This window comes from Cystoisospora suis (assembly GCF_002600585.1).
Source record: "Cystoisospora suis strain Wien I chromosome Unknown contig_359, whole genome shotgun sequence".
In the NCBI taxonomy this organism is placed as follows: domain Eukaryota; phylum Apicomplexa; class Conoidasida; order Eucoccidiorida; family Sarcocystidae; genus Cystoisospora; species Cystoisospora suis.
Genome location: NW_027153160.1, coordinates 1 through 19,859, shown reverse-complemented (window position 1 = coordinate 19,859; position 19,859 = coordinate 1). Strand labels below are relative to the sequence as shown.

Below are 19,859 nucleotides of genomic sequence, written 5' to 3'. Positions count from 1 at the left end.
CTACAGATAGAGAGGCACATAGTTAGATAGATAGATTAAAGATAGATAGGCTACAGATAGAGAGGCACATAGTTAGATAGATAGACTAAAGATAGATAGGTAGTTTGAGAAGCTATGTGTATTTTGTCTTTCCTTTCCCTTCTTTGGTTTGATGCTCCTCCTCCTCTTCCTCTTCCTCATCCTCCTTTTCCTCTTTTTCTTTATTTCTTTATTTGAATTTCGTGTGTAGATCGCCAGTGCATGCATCTAAGGATAAAGGAGAGCTCTGCCCCGCGGGTCATTTTTGTCCCTCGGGGAGTTACGAGCCTCTGCCTTGCCCTGCAGGCACTTTCAATCCGTACAAGGGAAAGAAGCACCTTAGCGACTGCAGAACCTGCGGCGTAAGACAAAGAAGGAGGACAAGAAGAAGAGAAATAGAAGAAGAAGAGGAATAGGAGAAGAAGAAGAAGTGGACGTCGTTTCTTTGTCTGTTGAGTCCTGTCTCAAATTTCGGATGACGAAGAAAAAGAAGAAGATGCAAATACAATTCTCATACATATATGTATATAGATGGATAGATTAGAGAGTCTCAAATTGGTCCGGGATACCAGTCGATGCGGGCGTAACTAACTTCATACGTCAGGCCTCTTCTTTATGTATATGGCGCGACTAAATTGTGCTAAAATGCCTATGATTGGTAGATCAAGAAGAAAGAAAGCAAGAAAGAAAGATAGAAGAGTTATCTTTAGAGGTGTACGTACACTCTACGTCTAAATAGGATTGCATGCATTGCACTCATATGGACTTACTCACTCTTTCTCTTCAGCATCTTCGTATTTCTAATCTTCTTCATATTTATCCCCTTCCTCTATCTATCCATACCTATTTATATATCCACATCTACAGAGAGAGAGAGAGTCGCCTTTATTCGAAGGTTGCCGTTCTTTTCTCCTTCGTATCTTCTCTCTCTTTTGAGAGGTTTCGATAGAATCTATTCTTTCTTCTGCATTGTCTATAAACGACGTCTTCTCTTTTCACTGCGAGCTCCGAAAGACAAATAGCAGACGCTTCTTACACCGTTCTACACCCTTCCCTATACAGCATGCGAAGAGAACGACAACTTCCGTCTTTCTTTCTTTCTTTCATCTTCTCTTTCGCTTCTGTAGAGCTCTTTCATGAGATGTTGACCTCCTTCCTTATCTCTCTCTTTCTTATCCATAGCTCCTTTCTTTCTTTTTCTTACCTCCTTCTCTTTCTTGTCTCTCTAGAGCCACACAGGACTTCTCTTCCTCTCGTTTTCTCTCTCTTTCTCCTTCTCCCACGCTTCCAGAATCTCTCACCTGCACATACCTATGAAGGTGTATATATATATATATATATCTGTATACATCTCTGTGTATGTATGTAAATCTTTATATAGGGAGAATCGTCTTTTGGTATCATTACTCTCCTGCCTCTCTCTCTGTCTATATACATACACATATATGTATGGATATGTAGGTATGTATATGCGTTTGTATATATATGTATGTGTATAGGAGGGTTCATATGGCGTCAGTACAGGACAGGCCGGGTGTCGTATGTGCGGCGCAAACTCTCGGACCTCCTCCGGCGGAGGGATATGCGAATGCGTAGGAGCTAACAGGTAACATACACATATCTCTATATACATATATACATTCTATATAGATAGAGACATAGATAGATTAAAGATAGATTAAAGATAGATTAAATGCATATGTGTTGGCAGGGGAAGGTGATAAATCAGAGACAGACTCAGTATATGCAGCTGAAGAAGAAGATAGTGGATAGACATATGGAGACAAGGTTCTACTTAGGTCGTCTGCTATACTTGACGCCTCCTTAATATAGACACCTCGTACAGAACCTGTCATTCACACTCCTACATAGATCTAATATGTCTATATATATATATCAATGTGTATGTCTATAGATATAGACATAAATAAATAGTTAGATGGATGGATAGATACATAAAGTGTGATGTGTCTTAGGGTGGAGTAGAGATACCTCGTTACCCTGCTGCTGCTATGAGGAGAATCGAACCGCGAGATTTCTTATGAGCGCTCTCTCTTTCTCTCCTTCGAATTAAGATAAAGGAAGAAGAAGAAGAGAGGAAGAATATCCTATTTTCTTTCATTCAAGAGGTTCTGCAAGTCCTTTGAGACACACAGAAAGACTTCATCCTCTCACCCTCTATCTACCCTTCCTGTCGATCGGCTTATATACGGTTCCCGACGTCTATAGGAATAGAGAGACAGAGGACTAGAACCGACAGATGTATATAGACTGTAATAGAAATCTTCTATAGTGAGAGGACAGTCTATCTTCTCCGTCCACTTTAGTCTAACTAGCCTGCACCATACATACACACACACATATTCATACATACACACGTACATGCCTACATACCTATCCATACCCACGGCGTACAACTCTGTTAATCTCTCATAAGTCTATTCCCATATATCTATCTGTAAATATATATAGATAGATAGATATGGTAGATGTCTATATAAATATATATAGATAGATAGATAGATATGTATGTATAGATAGATATGTGAATGAAGAGGCGTGCAGATGTGTTTTGCTAGTGATTCTCCATGGTGTATGTACTGCTGTGTAAGCAATTGAAGAGTAGAGATCGATCGGGAGAAAGGAGAGGACCGCTTTCTCCTCATGGGGAGTTAGAGATATGTCGTGTATGTATGTGTATGTAGGTTCTTTCAGAAGAGCACAGGGAGTTGTGTCTGTAGACGCCAGTTTCTTTATATGGAGAATGGAGTCGACCTCTCCGATCAAGACGGCGCAGGAAATTGCCAACAGCAGGTCCACCACACACGTACATATACACATAGAGTCTATATATACACTCATACCTATCTATGTATATACGTATAGACACATGCATAGATGTCTAGATGTATATGAACATGTCTGTAGAGAGAAACATGTTAGACGGCGACGGTCGTTGTCTCTGTAGCTTCGTGAGGGTTTCTTTGTCTCTGGTGAGGTAGGACTGTTGGCTAGCCACTCTTCTTTTCTCTTCCAAGTCTCTTCTTGCTCTCTTTCGAATCAATTCTAGTCTATGCTTGCTTCTCTTAACAGTCAAACATATCTCCTTCTCCTTCTCCTTATTCTTCTTCTTATTCTCCTTCTCCTTCTTCTCCTTTTTATTCTCCTTCTCCTTCTTATTCTCTCTCTCTCTCCTTCTTCTTCTTATTCTCCTTCTTATTCTCTCTCTCTCTCCTTCTTCTTCTTCTTCTTCTTCTTATTCTCTCTCTCCTTCTTCTTCTTCTTATTCTCCTTCTCCTTCTTATTCTCCTTCTCCTTCTCCTTCTTCTTCTTCTTATTCTCCTTCTCCTTCTTATTCTCCTTCTTATTCTCCTTCTTCTTCTTCTCCTTCTTATTCTCCTCTCTCTCCTTCTTCTTCTTCTTATTCTCCTTCTTATTCTCCTTCTTCTCCTTCTTATTCTCCTTCTCATTCTCCTTCTTCTTCTTCTTATTCTCCTTCTTCTTCTTCTTATTCTCCTTTTCTTCTTCTTCTTCGTTATTCTCTAGTAGCACGTCTTCTTTCTTCTTAGAGGTCTTTACCTTGGAGCTTTGAAATTATTCTTTGCTAGATAGCTTGCTTCTTCTTTTTCTTCTTCCTTGTCTACACGAGTCTAGACGGCGGTGGACAAGCCAAGCTCCCCCTCCTCGACTAGCGGAATGTCTATTTCTGGAAACTAGCTAGCTATCTATCGCATATGTCTAGAGATGTGTCTATACACCACACAACTGTCTCACACATGAAGCAGCGGAATGTGCTTCTTCTTCCTCCTGTCTCAAGTTATGCAGAGAATTCCATTCACTTCTTGTCCTACTTCTCTCTCTAGATTTACACCCCGTCTTCCCTTCTACATGCGGCTTGTACGTGCATGTAGACATGCGTGTAGAAAAAGGGAAGATATGTAGACAGAGACAACCCCCATACTGTACTAGACCAAATATATTCATATATATATTTATATATATATATAGATATTTGTTTTCTCTTTCATACAGTTACTTTTCTTTCTTCTTCGTGTGACCTTCTTTTTCTCTTTTCTTCTTGTTCCTCCTCTTCCTCTTTGTCGACGCTAAAGAGAGCCATACATGTCTATGCCGCTCTCTCCTCCTTCTCATTCCGATCTGTTAAGCACTAGTAGTAGTCCTAGTAGTAGTCACGTTAGAGTAAACGAGCTTTCTGTCCTAGTAGTGAGGCCTGAGAAATTCCCTTCTCTCTACTCGCCCCCTTTCTTCTCTTTATCATCGACACCTAAAGCCTTTCTTAGATCAAATCGATCCTAAACAAACCTAACCGCTCGATCTTTATACTACCCAACCCTTTCCTCATTGTCTATTTTATCTATCTATCTATCTTCAATCTATCTTTAATCTATCTTCAATCTATCTATCTACTCTTTATGCATATCTCCCAATCCAGTCTTATGTCTCAGCGACTACCTAAGAGAATGATCTAGATCTTCTTGTATCAAGCCTTTCTCACCTTCTCCTCTCTCCTTGAACCTCTTCATTCCCAACTCTCGCCTTCTCCTCCGCATGGATTTGAAGAAAGCATATCTTCCTTTTTCTCTTCTTTTGCTCCGCAGTAGATTCCTCTCTCTTTTGGATCTGTTTCGTTCATTAGTTCTTTTTCTTCTTCTTCTGCGACAGATTTATCCATGCGAAGGAAAGAATATGCTACTTCATCCTAGCGGAGAAGGTTGTCTCTCTTCCGAGGAGCTTTGTAGACTGCAGTGTCCTAAGTCTTCTTCTACGTATCTCCCAGACCAGCAGAAGTGCGAGTGCGGGAAGATTCAGCCTCTTAATCAATCGGTAGGCAAAAGGCTACGCTTTCTTTCTTTCTTTCTTATCTTATCTGTCTATCTCTGTCTTTGCTCTTCCTCTCTCTCTGTAGTTGCATGCCTTCTTTTTCCTTTAGAGACACACGTCACCTAACATGTCTCCCCCCAAAACGTCATACGACCTTCACCCATCCTTACAAGTGGAGGACTATCTTCAATCTATTTATCTATCTATCTTCAATCTATTTATCTATCTTTAATCTATCTTTATCTATCTATCATTAATCTATATCTCTCTCTATGTGTATTTCGCTCTCTCTTCCCTTGTCTCTTCGTCTCTCTTTCTACATCTCTCTGTCTCTCTATCTAAGTAGAACCTCTTGGATGTTCTCCCTTATTATCCCCCGTCTTCTTTTTCTTCTTCTCGTCATTCGTCTCAGATATGCGATCAGAACTGCCGGGAATCGAAGCCAAAAGCGTGGATAAGAGGAGACAAACTTGTCTTTACAGCCGCAGGAGATCCCGTTACACCTACTTCTTCTTTTAGCTTAGAGAAACTTACAGCTCGAAGTCGCGGTCTCCTAGCGGGGAGTGTACCCACCTGTACAGACGCAGAAGACCCTCTTCTTGGCTGTGAAGTCGCTTTCTTCAAGATCTCTAAAAGTAAGAAGAAGAAGAAAAGCAAGATACAAAGAAAGGATCAAACACAAGATTTCTTAAGACAGTTCAGTCCTATGTATAGATATCTGTACATACGTAGATGTAGGTGTATGTGTACAGAGGTGGACGTATGTATATGTATGGATCCGTAGTATTGCCATATGTATATCGATCCATCGTTTCTCTCTTCTATCTCTGTCTCTCTTTCCTCTTTCTTTCTTTCATTTTTTCTTTATCTTCTCTCTTTCTGTCTTTCGTAGGTGGAACGGTGGGGTATTTTGCTCCACCCTCATGGCTCGAAAAGACTTTAACGGAAGCCCTTAGCAAGTCCAAGTCTTCTCCCTTCGTCTCTTCTTCTTCTTCTTTATCTCGCCTCTCTCATTCTCATACACAGTAAGTCGTTGACTGCATGCAACACACTAGACCGACCGACACGGCATTCGCCTCAGGCTGCTTTTCTTCTTCTCTCTTTCTCCTCTCTCTCTATGTTTATCTCTCCCGCTCATCATGCTCCCTCTCTCCCTCTTTTCTTTCTTTCCTTCTTTCTCACTCTTTCTTCTTTCTCATCTTTATTCCTTGTAATTCAGTCAACATCTTACAGAAGCCTCCTCACCTCCTTTCACACCACACCCCTAGACACCCCCCTCTATCTGCATGCATCTATACATATAAATATATATATATATATGCAGAAATCGATGTGTCTGTGTATAGGTGTATGTTAGGTGTAAGTCTATATAGGTATGCATTGCTTGTGCCTGAATATATCTCTGCCTGATAGAGAAGGCCAGGCATGGTCTCTCCCTCTCCTCTTTCTCTATGAGGTAAGGAGTGAAGAGAAAGTCGAGAAAGAGAAGCCGTGCAAGACCAACTACACACACTCTCTCTCTGTCTCTGTCTCTCTCTCTTTCTTTCTTTCTCTCTCTACATAGATATCTCTATCTACGTCTAGTGGGTGTTTAGGAATTTCTCGTTTTCCTCCCTCGACAGTTCCACATGCATGCGGTATAAAATGCCTCCCTCCTTTCCCTCATTGACTGTACACATATCTAGACAGACATACCTATCTATCTATTCATCTACCTACGTAGAGAGAGATAGAGATAGATAATTACGTGTATATATATCTATATATACACGGTTATGCATATATATATATATATGTATGTGCATAGATATATTATTGTCAACAAGTGAAGAGACTGACTATTATCTAATCTCTCGTCTTCGAGGTTCTTCTTTCATGAATAGAAGAACGTCAGAAGTTTCCTCTCTTTTCTCCTCATCCTTCTCTCTTCCGGTGTATCTACACCTCATTCATGCTTTCTTCTGCCTTTTCTAAAAAGAGATATATATATATATACATCTCTTGTCGATCCTTTTCATCCTTTTCCTTGTCTGTATTTCTACATCTCTAGAGAAGCGAAAGAGAGAGAAGACCAAGAGAGCGACATGTCTCAAAGAAGAAACGCCGCAGTTGCGCCAGCAGAAGGAGATGTGCTTCGAGGTGTAGACGTCTCTGTATCCGATCCTGTGAGATGTCTAAGATCGGGGAGTACCGTTATGTGGATCCTAAGTCAGGAGGGCTCTTCTTCTCCTTCGTCTTCTTCTTCTTCTGGGGGGGATGAGAGTTTCTCTTCTTCGCCTGTCTTTCCTTCTTATCTCAAGAATGTAGCTATCAACTCAAGAAGCAGCTTCGACTACGGGACATTTGCGTAAGAAGAAAGAGTGAGAAGGAAAAAGAGAAAGAAGAGATAAGAAAGAAAGTCTATGTGTCTCTTTCTCATTGAGAGGAGATCTGCGGGAGATGGAGAGAAAAGAGAAGGAGAAGAAAAAGAGAAAGAGAGAGAAGAAGATAAGAAAGACGAGAGAGAGCGAGAGATAGAACTAGATATAGAAAGTATGTGTCTGCATTTTCAACACTCTGCGTTTACTTCACTCCTAAAGATAAGTAAGCATCTATATATTCACAAAGAATAAAACAGACATATACAGATCTTGAGACAGAGAGAGAGAGAAAGACAAATATATATATATATATACATATAAAGAGACACACATATATATATATATATATATTTGCATAGAAAGAGAGAGAGATGAACAGGTATGTGCCGTTCTGTACATATCTGTGTGTTTACATATATATATATATCTACCTGTCTGTATAGATACATATAGATACATATATAGATATAAATATAGATATATGTGTATCAATGTGTATATTTCTGTAGAGAGGTAGTAAGGAGAGAGAGAGGTGTTTCTTTCGAAAAGACCGGCAGTAGAGGTGAGAGATCATCTTGAGGTGTCTACAGATGCATAGCACATAAAGACGTACATGTATACATACACACATATATATACATATATATATATATGTAAAGAGATAGATCTAAAGAAGCTTCAACACGACATAGGTGAAAGATAACTAGAAGAGCCGACAAAGGCAGGTATTCTCGAGATAGATCGAAGATAGCTAGAATTCTTTTTCCCTCTTCTTCTTCTTTGTACATTATTCCCTTTACATTCTTTTCTCTTTTTCTCCTTTTGTTTCTTTCTTTCCTGTAGACGTCTTCGCGTGGATATTCTTTCAGGTTACTCTTGGCTGCTCTTTTCTTATACCTTCGATACTCCAGGTGTATATACATTTGGATCTGTCGAGACACCCTGGTCTCATATGATTCTGAAGGTGGTCGATGCATCTAGGAACGAAACTTGTCCCTCGTTCACAGACTTTCCCCAGCCTCCCTCGAAGAAACTTTTCGATCTTCTCGATATTTCTGTCCGAGACACACTCACATACCGACCTCACTGGCTGGCAGTGTTTACTTTAACTCTTCTTCTCTTCCTCTTTATTTTCTTCTTGACATCTGTCCTTTTGAGATCTTTTCGAAAGGCTTTCTGGGTATATCCCGAAGCAGACAAGCTTAAGTTGCAAGGAAAGAAGCATGATCCGGAAACGAGGTGAGACAGGAAAGAAGGGGAAATGAAGCAAGGTCTCTGCTTCTTGCGGTGTATGTACAGACACCAAGCAGGCTGCATGCTAGGGAGACTGAGAAGAGATAGCTTAATATCGGCTACAAACAGATTGAAAATACATACCTACTAGACAGTCCTCAGTTAAAAGGCCTATATACCTGAAGAGTCTCTTTGTCTGTATAGATATTATCTTCTCGCGGATAGACGAAAGATGTGAAGAAGACAGTCCATGTATGTATGTATGAGAAGCTGTCTGTCTGCCTGACTGTGCTATGTATGTCGTGAGACACACTAACCATGGACCACACCTTCTAGCTAGCTAGACAGGGGGGGGGGTGCATATCTCTCATAATACTAGCAATACCTGCAGCAGCAAGAAGAATTATATGAAGAAAATCTACAGGGAAAGAAACCTTCTCTCCTCTATGTCACATATATATATATGTGTATATGTGCATGCATGTTTCTTTGTATGCATGTGTATGTATTTCTTTTCGTTTCCTTTCCACTCCTCGAGCCAGTCGTCTCAGGAGAGGCCTAAGCCCCTTCTACTTTGGCGCAAGAGATCTATCAACATATCCCAATGAATTTCTTCTCTCTTTCTTTCTTTCTTTCTTTGTCCTTAGTATGTTTAAGACACTGTTTAACTGTCTCGCTTGGGCAAAGAAAGCAGAAAGTTTGAGAGAAGAAGAGAAGGAAGTTGTCCCTCAAGATTTCGACCCTCGTGTGTTTCATGCGATCTATGCCGAACTCCTGCAACTCCTTAACTGTATATCCAACGGGTAAATACATCCTTCTCTCTTTCTTTCTTTCTCTCTTTTTCTTTCTTTCTTTCTTTCTTTCTTTCTCTCTGTCTGTCTGAATGTGTGTATAGTTAGATGCACATACGTAGGAATCTAGTACGCACTGTATGGCTGGTAGTTGCGCGTGTAGACTCTCTAGATGTGAAGATTTTCTTTTCTCTTTCCAAAGTCGTTAGTTGGGTAGGTAGAAAGATGGCGTTCCTAACACTCCTAACTTCTCTTCGCGCGTTTCTCATGCATTCCTTCTTATTCTTCTTCTCTTTAAGAGATCTCTTCGTGACTTTGCGTTCCTTTTCTTTCTTTCTTTCTTCTTTATTTATTTATTTTGTGCGGGTCTCGGTGTAAGACCTATGAAATATACATGAAAAGAGTTCTTTCTCTCTTATTTCTCAAAGTCGATGGGGATAGCGACGAGGAGTCGGGACAGCCTGTACGGCAGTTTGGTGTATATACACTTCGCCGAAACCTCCTTTTTGGCCTAGTGTCAACAGGCTTTTCTGTCTGTGCTTGAATACGCATGCATGCATGCACGTGAATATGAATGCATGTATATGTATAGAGATATATATATATATATCTGTATGACTCTATATGACTATGGATATTTATACATAACTATGTAAGAGATACCACGATGTATAGACACCGATGTGTTCTTTTCTTTGGGTTTTCTTCTGTCCCTTTTCTTTCTCTTTCTGTTCCATTAGCCTATCAGATATTTCTAAGCAGAGAAGCAGGCGTCATGATCTTGTGAAGAATCGTCAAATTTCTTTAAGCTACACACTCGGAGGATTCCTAAGGAGAATACGAGACCAGACCGTAAGCTTCGAACGTCTATCTTTCTATCCACACGCACTTCCCCGTAACTGCTAGCCCTCCCACCTCTATGATGACTACTCCTACTACTATCACTTGCAGTATTCTTCCGAAAATTCCTACTCCTATTCTTGCTATGCTATACTACGACAACTCTAACTACTCTTAGAATTGCTGCTCTAATGGGTAGGATGCTTCCCAGTGCTAGAAGAAGAAGAAAAAGAAGAAGAGAAAAATTCCACGCGAGGAGGAAACCCCTGCTACTCTACCAACAACGGAGGAGGAAGTATGACTACTCCTAGGACAACTACTATTACAAGGAGGAGGAGCAGCAGTAATAGTAATAGTAATAGTTGTCGTAGGAAGAGTCGTCGTGGTAGGAGCAAGAGCAGTGCTGCTGCACCCCGAGTAGAGGCGAGTCCTAAAGAAGCAGAAGCCTCATAAAGTCAAGAAGGGGAAGAAAAGTAGACATAACGGCAGTCCTAGTAGTAGTAGTAGAATGGGTTATCTTGTTGGGACAGAGGTGCTTCTAGGAGCAATAGGAGAAAGTCATCCAAGCATCAGTAATAGTGACACTACGAGTAGTATAATGATGAGTAGTCTTGGTAAGTAAAGCTTGTCTCGTATCAGTAGTAGTAGGACTATTAGGCTTGTTGATAGAAGTTTGATCGTCGTAAGTCCTCACCCTGCTAGCTGCAGTGGATGCAGAGGAGATTCTACTGCGAGGAGAGATTTCAAAAGAATAAGAATAGGACTAGGGAGAGTCCTTATCATCATAATACTACGGATGAATCTTATAGTAATAGCCGTCGTCGTAGTCGTCATAGTACTAGTAGGAGAAGTAGGAGAAGGGAGTGGGAGAAGTAGGAGTAGGAGAAGTAGGAGAAGTTTGATGTGTCATACTCCTGCTCCTTCAACAGAAGATACATGATGTCATTCTTCGCAGACTTTGGGTAGAGTAGTTTCTCTCCTTCCTCTCCTGATTGAAGTCGTAGACATTCCTGAAAGAAACGATAGACCAGAAGAAAAAGAAGAAGAAACTATGGTCTCTCGTCACTTCTGTAGTCTTAGGTGTATAGAGAGAATGGAAAAGAGAGAAGCACCTTCTCTTTGCAAGTCATACTACTCAGCTTTCCTACTCTGGATCTTTTCCGTTGCTTCAACTCATATCCAACAAGATAGCTCTCCTGTATCTATTTATCTATCTACCTACCTCTATATGGACTTATTCATTTATCTATCTTCCATCTATCTATCTCCAATCTATCTAGTCCTATTTAGACCTATTTTCTCTTTTCCTCCAGTGCTTTCACGTGTGAAGAAACTCATGAACTTACGCACGGCCTTCTTTACTACGTCATCTACCCCCACCCCGTAGACATACACGCATGCAAACATGTATATATATATATGTAGAGAGAGAGAAAGATCTAGATATCTATGGAGATATAGATATAAATACCTAGAGAGATAGAGAGATAGATAGGTCGACGTAAGCGTATGTGTCTGCGAAAGAACTGAGCTATAGAGAGAGACCTTTCAATCGCATGGAGAAAGAGCTAGAGGGCCATCAAGGAAAGCACGAGGATTACGAGAAGGTGTAGAGAAATAGACACGAGACCGACAGAGAGAAAGCGAAGGATCGATAGATTCCAAGTATTTCTCTAAGACAGAAAGAGAGAGAGAGATACGATGAAAAGCATCTTCGATCTTCTCCCTCTTCTTCTTCTTCATACACTCTTTCATTTGAAGTGGATCGTAGCTCTAGCTAGAGACAGAGACGAGAGATCTGTCTGTAAGTTGCTTTATTCATCACATCCCTGTTTCTCCGTCTATAAGCAAGGACATCTATGACGATCCACCTAGAGAGCCGAAAGGCTTTAAAGGAGATTTCTACAGATAGACAAGAGCATAGGGAAAAGACACAACACTGTCAGCTGACTTTAGATTCAGATGCCTTCTTCTTCTTTCTCGTCTTATCTTTATAGTGTCTCTCTCTCTCTCTCTTGCCTTCTTTCTCTCTCTGTCTCTCTCTATACATGCTCTTGTAGGTCTTCCGACAGATAGAGAGAAATGTCTTTATCTCTTCTGCATGTGTCTTTGTGTAGGAGGAGTTGGCTAGTGCACATCATTCAACGTATAGAAAGCTTGGGACGTCGGCAGCTCTTCTACTTCTACGGAGAGATCGCTTGAATAATTTAGTCAGAGACGCTTGTCTCGCGGAGACCAATTCCCATTTTGACACCTCAGCCCAAGAGGTATGCATGCACTCCATACAAGAGACACACACACATACACATCTATCTATATCCTATACATGTATATATACATATATATATATATATGCATGTATATGTAGCTTTTATACTTTGGGTCGCTTTTCTCATTCATTCGATTTGTCTAGATATCTAGGAAAAGTCCATATACCTCTGCATACGGTGTCTCTGATAAGACTTTCTGTCTTTCTCTCTCTTTTGCTTTTCCCCTTTTTTGTTTCTTCTCCTACTGACCCTTTCTCTCAGTGAAGAAATTCTGTCTTCCCCACACATTCCTTCTTCTACTTCTTCCTTTCTCTTGCTATATATATCATCCTCTTCTCTGTTTAGTACATATCATCTAACTCTCTAGCTATCTATCTATCTATCTCCAATCTATCTTTAATCTATCTATCTATCTTTAATCTATCATCTTTAATCTATATCTCCGTATGGATCGACTCGCAGTGAAAGCTCTCGATAGGTCGTAGAGGGTTAGTCTTCTATTCTCGAGGCCTCTCTCTCCTGTCTTCTTCTTCTCTCTCCTTTCGTCTTCTTCTTCTTCTTTTCTCTTTTTCTTTATCTGTTTTGAATGTGCTCCCCTTGAAACCGTCAGAAGTCTCGGAAAGCCAAGAAAGGTCAGAATGGTCATAGCGGAAGCAGTCGAGTTCGCTTTGAAGTTTCGATGGATAAGGAAGAAGCAGAACTTCCTGACGTCTCCGTCAATTCCCTCCCTTCTGCTATGATAGCGCCCAATCTTAAAGGTATGAAGAGATAGAAAAGAAGCGAGAAGTAAAGTGAATGAATGGAAGGAGACGTAGGAAGGAATGAATGCATGCGGATATGTATACAGGGGGAATAGGGTGGGATGCGGGGTGGATGCTTTCTCAGGTGTATATACACCTCGTCACTCTCACAATGGATGCAGGTAGCAGAGTCTTGCGTGGGGTCTCTGTCTCCTTCCATCTTTTCCTACAAGTGAGACAAGAGACAAAGAGAGAAAGACTGAAGATCAATGATATCTATATCTATTGAAGATAAATAGATAGATAGACGAACGACAGATCTATCTGTGCATGTATCTCTTGAATGAATGAGAGACTAGGGTGCATCTCCCTCTCTGTCTCTTTATATATATATATATATATGTGTGAATTGCATGCGGTTGCTCTAGAGGCGATACAAGATTTAGCAATCCGTCTACAGACAGAGAAGTCCGAGGAGACAAAGCGCTCTCTTATCAATCGATTTAAAGAAGAAGAAATTTCTCAACTAAAGAACGAAGAGGTAGGTCAATCTTCTCTAAAGAAGGATACATCTAGCCACATGCATATATCGAGACTAAGATGTCTAAAGATAGAGATGTATCTATATATCAAGGATCTTCTTCCTTTTGATCTTTCCTTCCTTCTACTCTTTCTTCTTCTTCTCACTGCTGTCGACTCCTCGCTTTGCTCTTCTTCCCCCCCTTCCTTTGCTTTCTCTTCTTTTCTACTCTTCTTCTTTTCTGGAAGGGCTCTACAGAAGGCCTCGACACTCTAGACAACTCGGATCAAGAAACTTTAGAATAGCCTATCTATCTGTATTCCACCTATCTTGATACATCTTTCATCTATCTATCTATCTATCCGTCCATCTATTGACCGATCTATCTTTTGTCTCTCTATCTGTCTAGTTGATCGATCTATATCCAATTTGTCTATCTATCTATCTATGATCTATTTCCAATCTATCTATCATCTATCTTTGATCTATCGATGATCCATCCACCTCTAGAGACAGACTAAGGACAGCTCGTTCAGAAGCAGATCGAGCGATAAATTCCCTTGACTCTTCTGTGCGTTACTAATCTTACTCATTCCGGGTTAAATGGTCTTAACCTTCCTAGCCTTATTTCTTTATCTTCTTCTGTCTCTTTCTCTCTTTTCTTCTTCTTCTTCTTTATCTCCCCTTCTTTCTTCTCCGTCCGAGGTGCTTATCTAGCTATGCAATTTCTTCTCTCTGTGTTCGCAGGCGGTATATGGGCGAATTCTGAAGTCTTTAAGTGCGGACTCGATAGGCGATCTAGTAAGTCTCTCATGAGGCAAAAGTGTGGGGAAGACTTATGTCTCTCAATAGTAGTAGTAGTAGTGCTTCCTACAGGGACAGGGGGGAGAAGAGAGGGGGGAGTGTACATACACCTCATGAGTTCGTCTCACTTCAGATGCATGCACACACAGATAACGTGTACCTTCTTCTGCTTTCCATCACACGTTTTTCTCTACGCCTTCTCTTCTCTCCTTTTCATTTTCTCTCCTCCTCTTGTTTGCTCTCTCTCTTGTCGTCTCTTACATCATACAGTCCGATACAGCTCAGGCACTTCTTTCTTCCTATATAGACACGTGTATGTACAGGTGTTTAGGTCTTTATAGATGTAGACCTATATGGGGGATCTAGATCAGCAGGGAGGGTCTAGAAGTGCATGGATGTGTATGGAGATGTACGAGAGGAAGTGGATGTGGATAAAGAGATATATGCGAATATCCTACACATATGTATGGAGATATACATGGAGTTTTATTTCTTCTTGGTCTTTCTCTTGTCTTTCTTTCTTCCTTTCTTTCTCTCTGCTTGGATAGGCAAGTCAAGTGCAGCTGGATCTTCAGGTGTATCGACGCCACGAGGCTTTCTTCTCAAGGCAGTTCGAGAGTCTACAAAAGAGGTCTTCTCTCTTTCTTCACACCGTACGTCTTATCAGCCTTTCTTTCTTTCATTCCTTCCTTCTGTCTCTCTTTCTCTCTCTGCTAGGTCTCTCCAAACATCTCCTACGCACTCACAGACATCTCCATCTATTCGAACTCATATATATATATATAAATATATAAATACTGCTGGCTCTACAGTATACTTATATCTATATCTATATATATATATATATATATCTGTACCATTGTGGATTGGAATTTACATAGAGATATGTTTCATAGAGAGTAGGAGGAGGAGAAGAAGGAAGTTCATATGTAGAGAGTATATAGATGTAGATTGGAGGCTAGTAACGACTTCTTCCTCTTTTTCTTTTGAGATCTGTAAGACGGGCAATTCCTATAGAAGAAGAAGAAGAGAGCTTATCGACGAGGATAGAATGTGTGTGTGTAGTTGCATGCACATTCCTAATAGTCACGAAGATGTAGGCTCTAAGCAGAAACTGAGGAGACAGAAGAGAGAAGAAGAAGAAGCAAAGTGTGTCTCCATTCAATAGAGGGAGAAAACGTTTCATGGACCGATATGCACATGAACCCCGTCGATCGTTTCTTTTCTCTTTCTCTGTCTTCTTTTCTCTTCTTTTCTTTCATTTTGTTTCTTTCTCATATGCAAAGAGCGTGCTTATGATCGTCTCTGTAATCCCGTACACAGCCTTGAAGAAAATTTCCCTGCAGTAGATTTATGCATGCATGCACTCGACTCATACTAGTAAGACTGCTTCTATGACTGCACCCTGTTCTCTTCTCTCATCTTGTCCTTTTTCTTCGTCTTCTTCTTCTTCTCTTCTTTTGGGTCTTTCTTCTTTCCCCTCTTTCGCCTGTCTTGTTTGATCTGTCGAAAAGAGCCGTCATGTTTGTCTTCTTCTCTTCTCTTTTCTCCATCGCGAGAAGAAGAGAAAGAAAGAGAGAGATCTTGCCTTGTCCCTGTTTCAGATCTATATGACGTGTATGTGGTCTTCTCGTTCTCCTTTCTTCCAAGTGTTAACAAGGACAGCGCTCAGTCCTATTCTTTCTCTCTTCAACTCTCTCCTTTCATCTAGATAGACAGGCAAAGAAAGAGAGAGAGATAGACAGATTGACCTCTCTCTTCCTCTCTTTCTTTCTATCTGTCTGTCTCTCTCCCTCTATCCAAGGTGCCTGATGTATACCTAGTGTATCTACATATACATGCAAAGATCTAAGTATAAGATATATAGACTTCTTGTATCTACGTATACGTGTCAATACCTACGAACGTAAAGAAAGATGAATCTAGAGCTCGATATATATATAGATAGATAGAGAGATAGATAGATTGATAGATCTACAGCTACATGATCAAGGAAAAACGCTCACTGTCTGTGTGGAAAGCTTATGAAGAGTCAAACTCGCCTTGTATTTGCTTCTTTTTCTTTTCTTCTTCCACTCTTTCGTCTTTCTCTTTCTTCTTCTTCTTCTTTTCTACGTAGGGAGACATCCTAGGAAAGGCCTTAGCAGCCCATGATGAGTTGAGAAGAAATTCTACAGGTAAGCAGAAACAAGAGAAAAGAAAGAGAAGAAGAAGAAGAGACAGAAGTTGCAACACCTTCTCTTGTCCTTTCTCTCTCCCACTCTATCCTTCTATCACCTTACCTCCCTCTCTCTGTCTTTGACCTATCTCTCTTTAGTCTGTCTATCGTTGTTCTTTTCGTTTCGATCTTTCCTCTTTCTTTCTTTTTCTTCCTTTGTCCTCTTTCCTCTTTCATTCTTCTTCTTCCTTCTTTCTCTGTCGATTCTCTCCGTTTCGTTCTGTTTGTCTCATGCAGGGGCAGCTTATCTTTCCGTGGTCGGCTTATATACGAGTCTCTCTCCTCTTCTTCTCTTTGCGACGTATGAAAGGAGAGGTCACCTACAGAAAGAGTGTCAAAAGTTCCAGGAAGAAGTCTCTTCTATCGTACAGGTAAAAGCATACACACGACAAGAAATAAAGGAAAGAGAACACAACAAGAAGCGTATCAACCTCTCTCTTTCCTTCTCTTTCTCTTCCTTTCTTTCTCTTTCTCTCTTTTCTTCTCTTTCTTTCTCTGTTTCCATGTTCTCTCGGCCCTACGAGACGGGCCGGGGCATGTGCATGCACGCAGAGGTAAATCGGTACACCCTCTTCTTCTCTTTCGTATCTTTCAAGCAGTCTACCTACGGATAGACAAAAGAAGGGTAGATAGACTACAGGTAGATAGACTAAAAAGTAGATGGGTAATTATCTAATAGATCACTAAAAGAATGCATGCGTGAATGTCTCTCATGAGTGTTGCTATGATCCAAAATTCTAGCGACCATCGAGCTACGTAGTACTTCTAGACTCTCTGCCAAACCAACTAGCTAGCTAGCTAGCTAACTCATCCTTGACAGGAGGCATATCTTTACCCTCTTCTTTGTTCTTTTCTTTCTCTTCTTTTCTCTCTGTGGATAAGGCGTCCTCTTTCTGATCAATTGCCAAGTCACGTCTGTTGAGAGGAAGAAGGGAGAAGGAAGTCTATATCATGATACGAGTAGTAGAAGGAGTAGGAGCAGGAGTAGTAGGGGTCGTCATATAATATGCTTGCATGCATGCATGCATTCGTTCATTGCTGTCTCTCTTATGGAGTTGTTTGGATAGTTGCTTTGTCTCTCTCGTCTCTTCAAGGGACTTGTCAAGACAATAGAAGATCATCGAAGTAGCTTGGCTAGCTATGTGGCGAAGGAGACACGCCAGCTCACTAAACAGCTCCACCAACTTCTAGAAGAAGACTTCCAGTGTCTAGAAGAATCGCTTGAGGTAAGACAAAGAGAGACGGTCCACACGCTCTTCTTCTTGTTCTTCTTCTTTTGATCGTAGAGGTCATCTCTTATTCATACCTCTACATGTATAGCTATTGCTTGCCTATACATATACATACCTATATATATAGATGTATATATGAATACATATTCATGTATGATAGATAGATAGATATACATCACTGATACTACACCTTTTTGTGTGTTTGTATATATACACCTCTACATGTCTATGTAGTGTGTAGATACACATAGATATATATAGATATACAATGATAAAGGTATGAAGATAGAGAAATGTATATAGACATATCTCCATGATCAGGTGTATGTGTGTATGTGGAAACTGACGTGGCTATCTCATAAGGAGGAGGAGAAGGAGGAGACACTTCATACCTATGTAGTGAACAGGCATGATGTATAGAGACACGAACAGAGACACACGTGTATAGAGAGGTGCATGCAGAGATATCTGAATGTTGTATATCACTAGCTATCTTCGCCTTCACACATTCTCTACATAGGTGTGAAGTGTCTCCTCCTTCTCCTCCTCCTTATGAGATAGCCACGTCAGTTTCCACATACACACATACACCTGATCATGGAGATATGTCTATATACATTTCTCTATCTTCATACCTTTATCATTGTATATCTATATATATCTATGTGTATCTACACACTACATAGATATGCCTATTGATACCCCGAAAGATTCAGCGCAGTTTGGAGAGAGGCTTCAAGGAAAGGTCTGTAAAGAAGATTGAACAATTACCTTCTTCGTTTTCTCTTTCTTTCTTATCTAGCAAAAGTGTACCTCTTATCTGGACATATATACACCTGTATATCTATATACTTATATATATATATATGCATGCGGGAGATAGAGTCAGGAAGCCAAGCATGTCTCCTTGCATATGGAGATAGATGTAGAGAGATCTTGAGAAGTCTTGTAAAGCCGAGTAATTGACAAGCTATCCAACAGAAGAAGAAGAAGGTTAAATCCTTCTATCTTTACAGTCCCTCTGTAGTCTATTTCTTCCTATGAAGGTTCTTTGTCTCTCTTCTTCTATATCTCTCTCTGCTCTCTTCTCATACATAGACGACTTGTGAGTTCGATTCTCTCTTCTCACTTTTTTCTTTCTTTCCTCTTCTTCTTGTGCGTGCTTTTCTTTTCTTTCTTCCCCTCTCTCGGGACATTTATGCATGTTTGACTTTGCTGTAGAATCTGGAGAAAGAGGAGAGAGAGACTTTGGAGCAGCAATATACCCTCGAGGCTTGCAAGATCAATCGAATCTATAAGGAGTATACTACGTACATCGATACAAGATACACGGCAACGTAAGTCTCTCTCTCTTCTCCCTCTATCTCCTTCCCATACGACTCTTCTTCTTTCTCTTTCCTTCTTCTTCTTCTCTAGCTTTTCTTCTTCCTCCACTCCCTACTCTTCTTCCATTCCTTCTCTATCTTCTTCTCTTCTTCTGTCTTCTTTGCCTCTTCTTCCAGAGAACAGAATCTGGCCGCGGGGATGCACGGGAAGGGATAAGCCTCTAGGCTACCTCCTTGGCTACTCTCTATCGATCCGAGGTCGTCTCACTTCTAAGGCTATACACTTATATATATATATATACATCATTCTCTCTATTCTATGGTACAGCTACTCTCATATATATATATATATATATGAATACGTATCTTTAGATATGCCTTATATAAGGACTGCATGCAGGGGGTGGTATCGCTATGAGCCGGTGTATGTATGTGGTCGAGTAGATTTCTCCCAAGTATTTCCGCAGCTTCAAATCTACGATATATAAAATATGTATGTAGCAATCTGCTTTGCACCTTTGCTTTCTCTTCTCTTCATTCTCTTCATCTTTGTGTATGTATATGTATATATCTTTCTACAGCAGCAAGACATGGGTAGTCTTTAAGATCTTCTTCTGCCTAGTGATGCGTGAGATCTCTATAGGCTTGTAGATAGGGGGGTCCTCC

At 40.5% G+C, this 19,859-nt stretch overlaps 1 protein-coding gene across 1 annotated transcript; it reads left to right on the top strand.

Moving 5' to 3' along the window:
- Positions 1-230: 230 nt before the first annotated feature.
- Positions 231-19,203, top strand: CSUI_000911 (gcc2 and gcc3 domain protein; the record flags this gene model as incomplete). Its single annotated transcript, XM_068061118.1, has 19 exons — positions 231-380; positions 1,518-1,624; positions 2,724-2,832; positions 4,702-4,863; positions 5,273-5,495; positions 5,753-5,885; positions 6,911-7,207; positions 8,064-8,459; positions 9,101-9,256; positions 9,985-10,096; positions 12,202-12,351; positions 12,965-13,112; positions 13,523-13,635; positions 14,362-14,415; positions 14,967-15,071; positions 16,538-16,595; positions 16,874-17,007; positions 17,731-17,862; positions 19,090-19,203. Coding segments are annotated over exons 2-19 (2,661 nt in total), but the record flags the coding sequence as incomplete, so codon positions are not given.
- Positions 19,204-19,859: the final 656 nt, after the last annotated feature.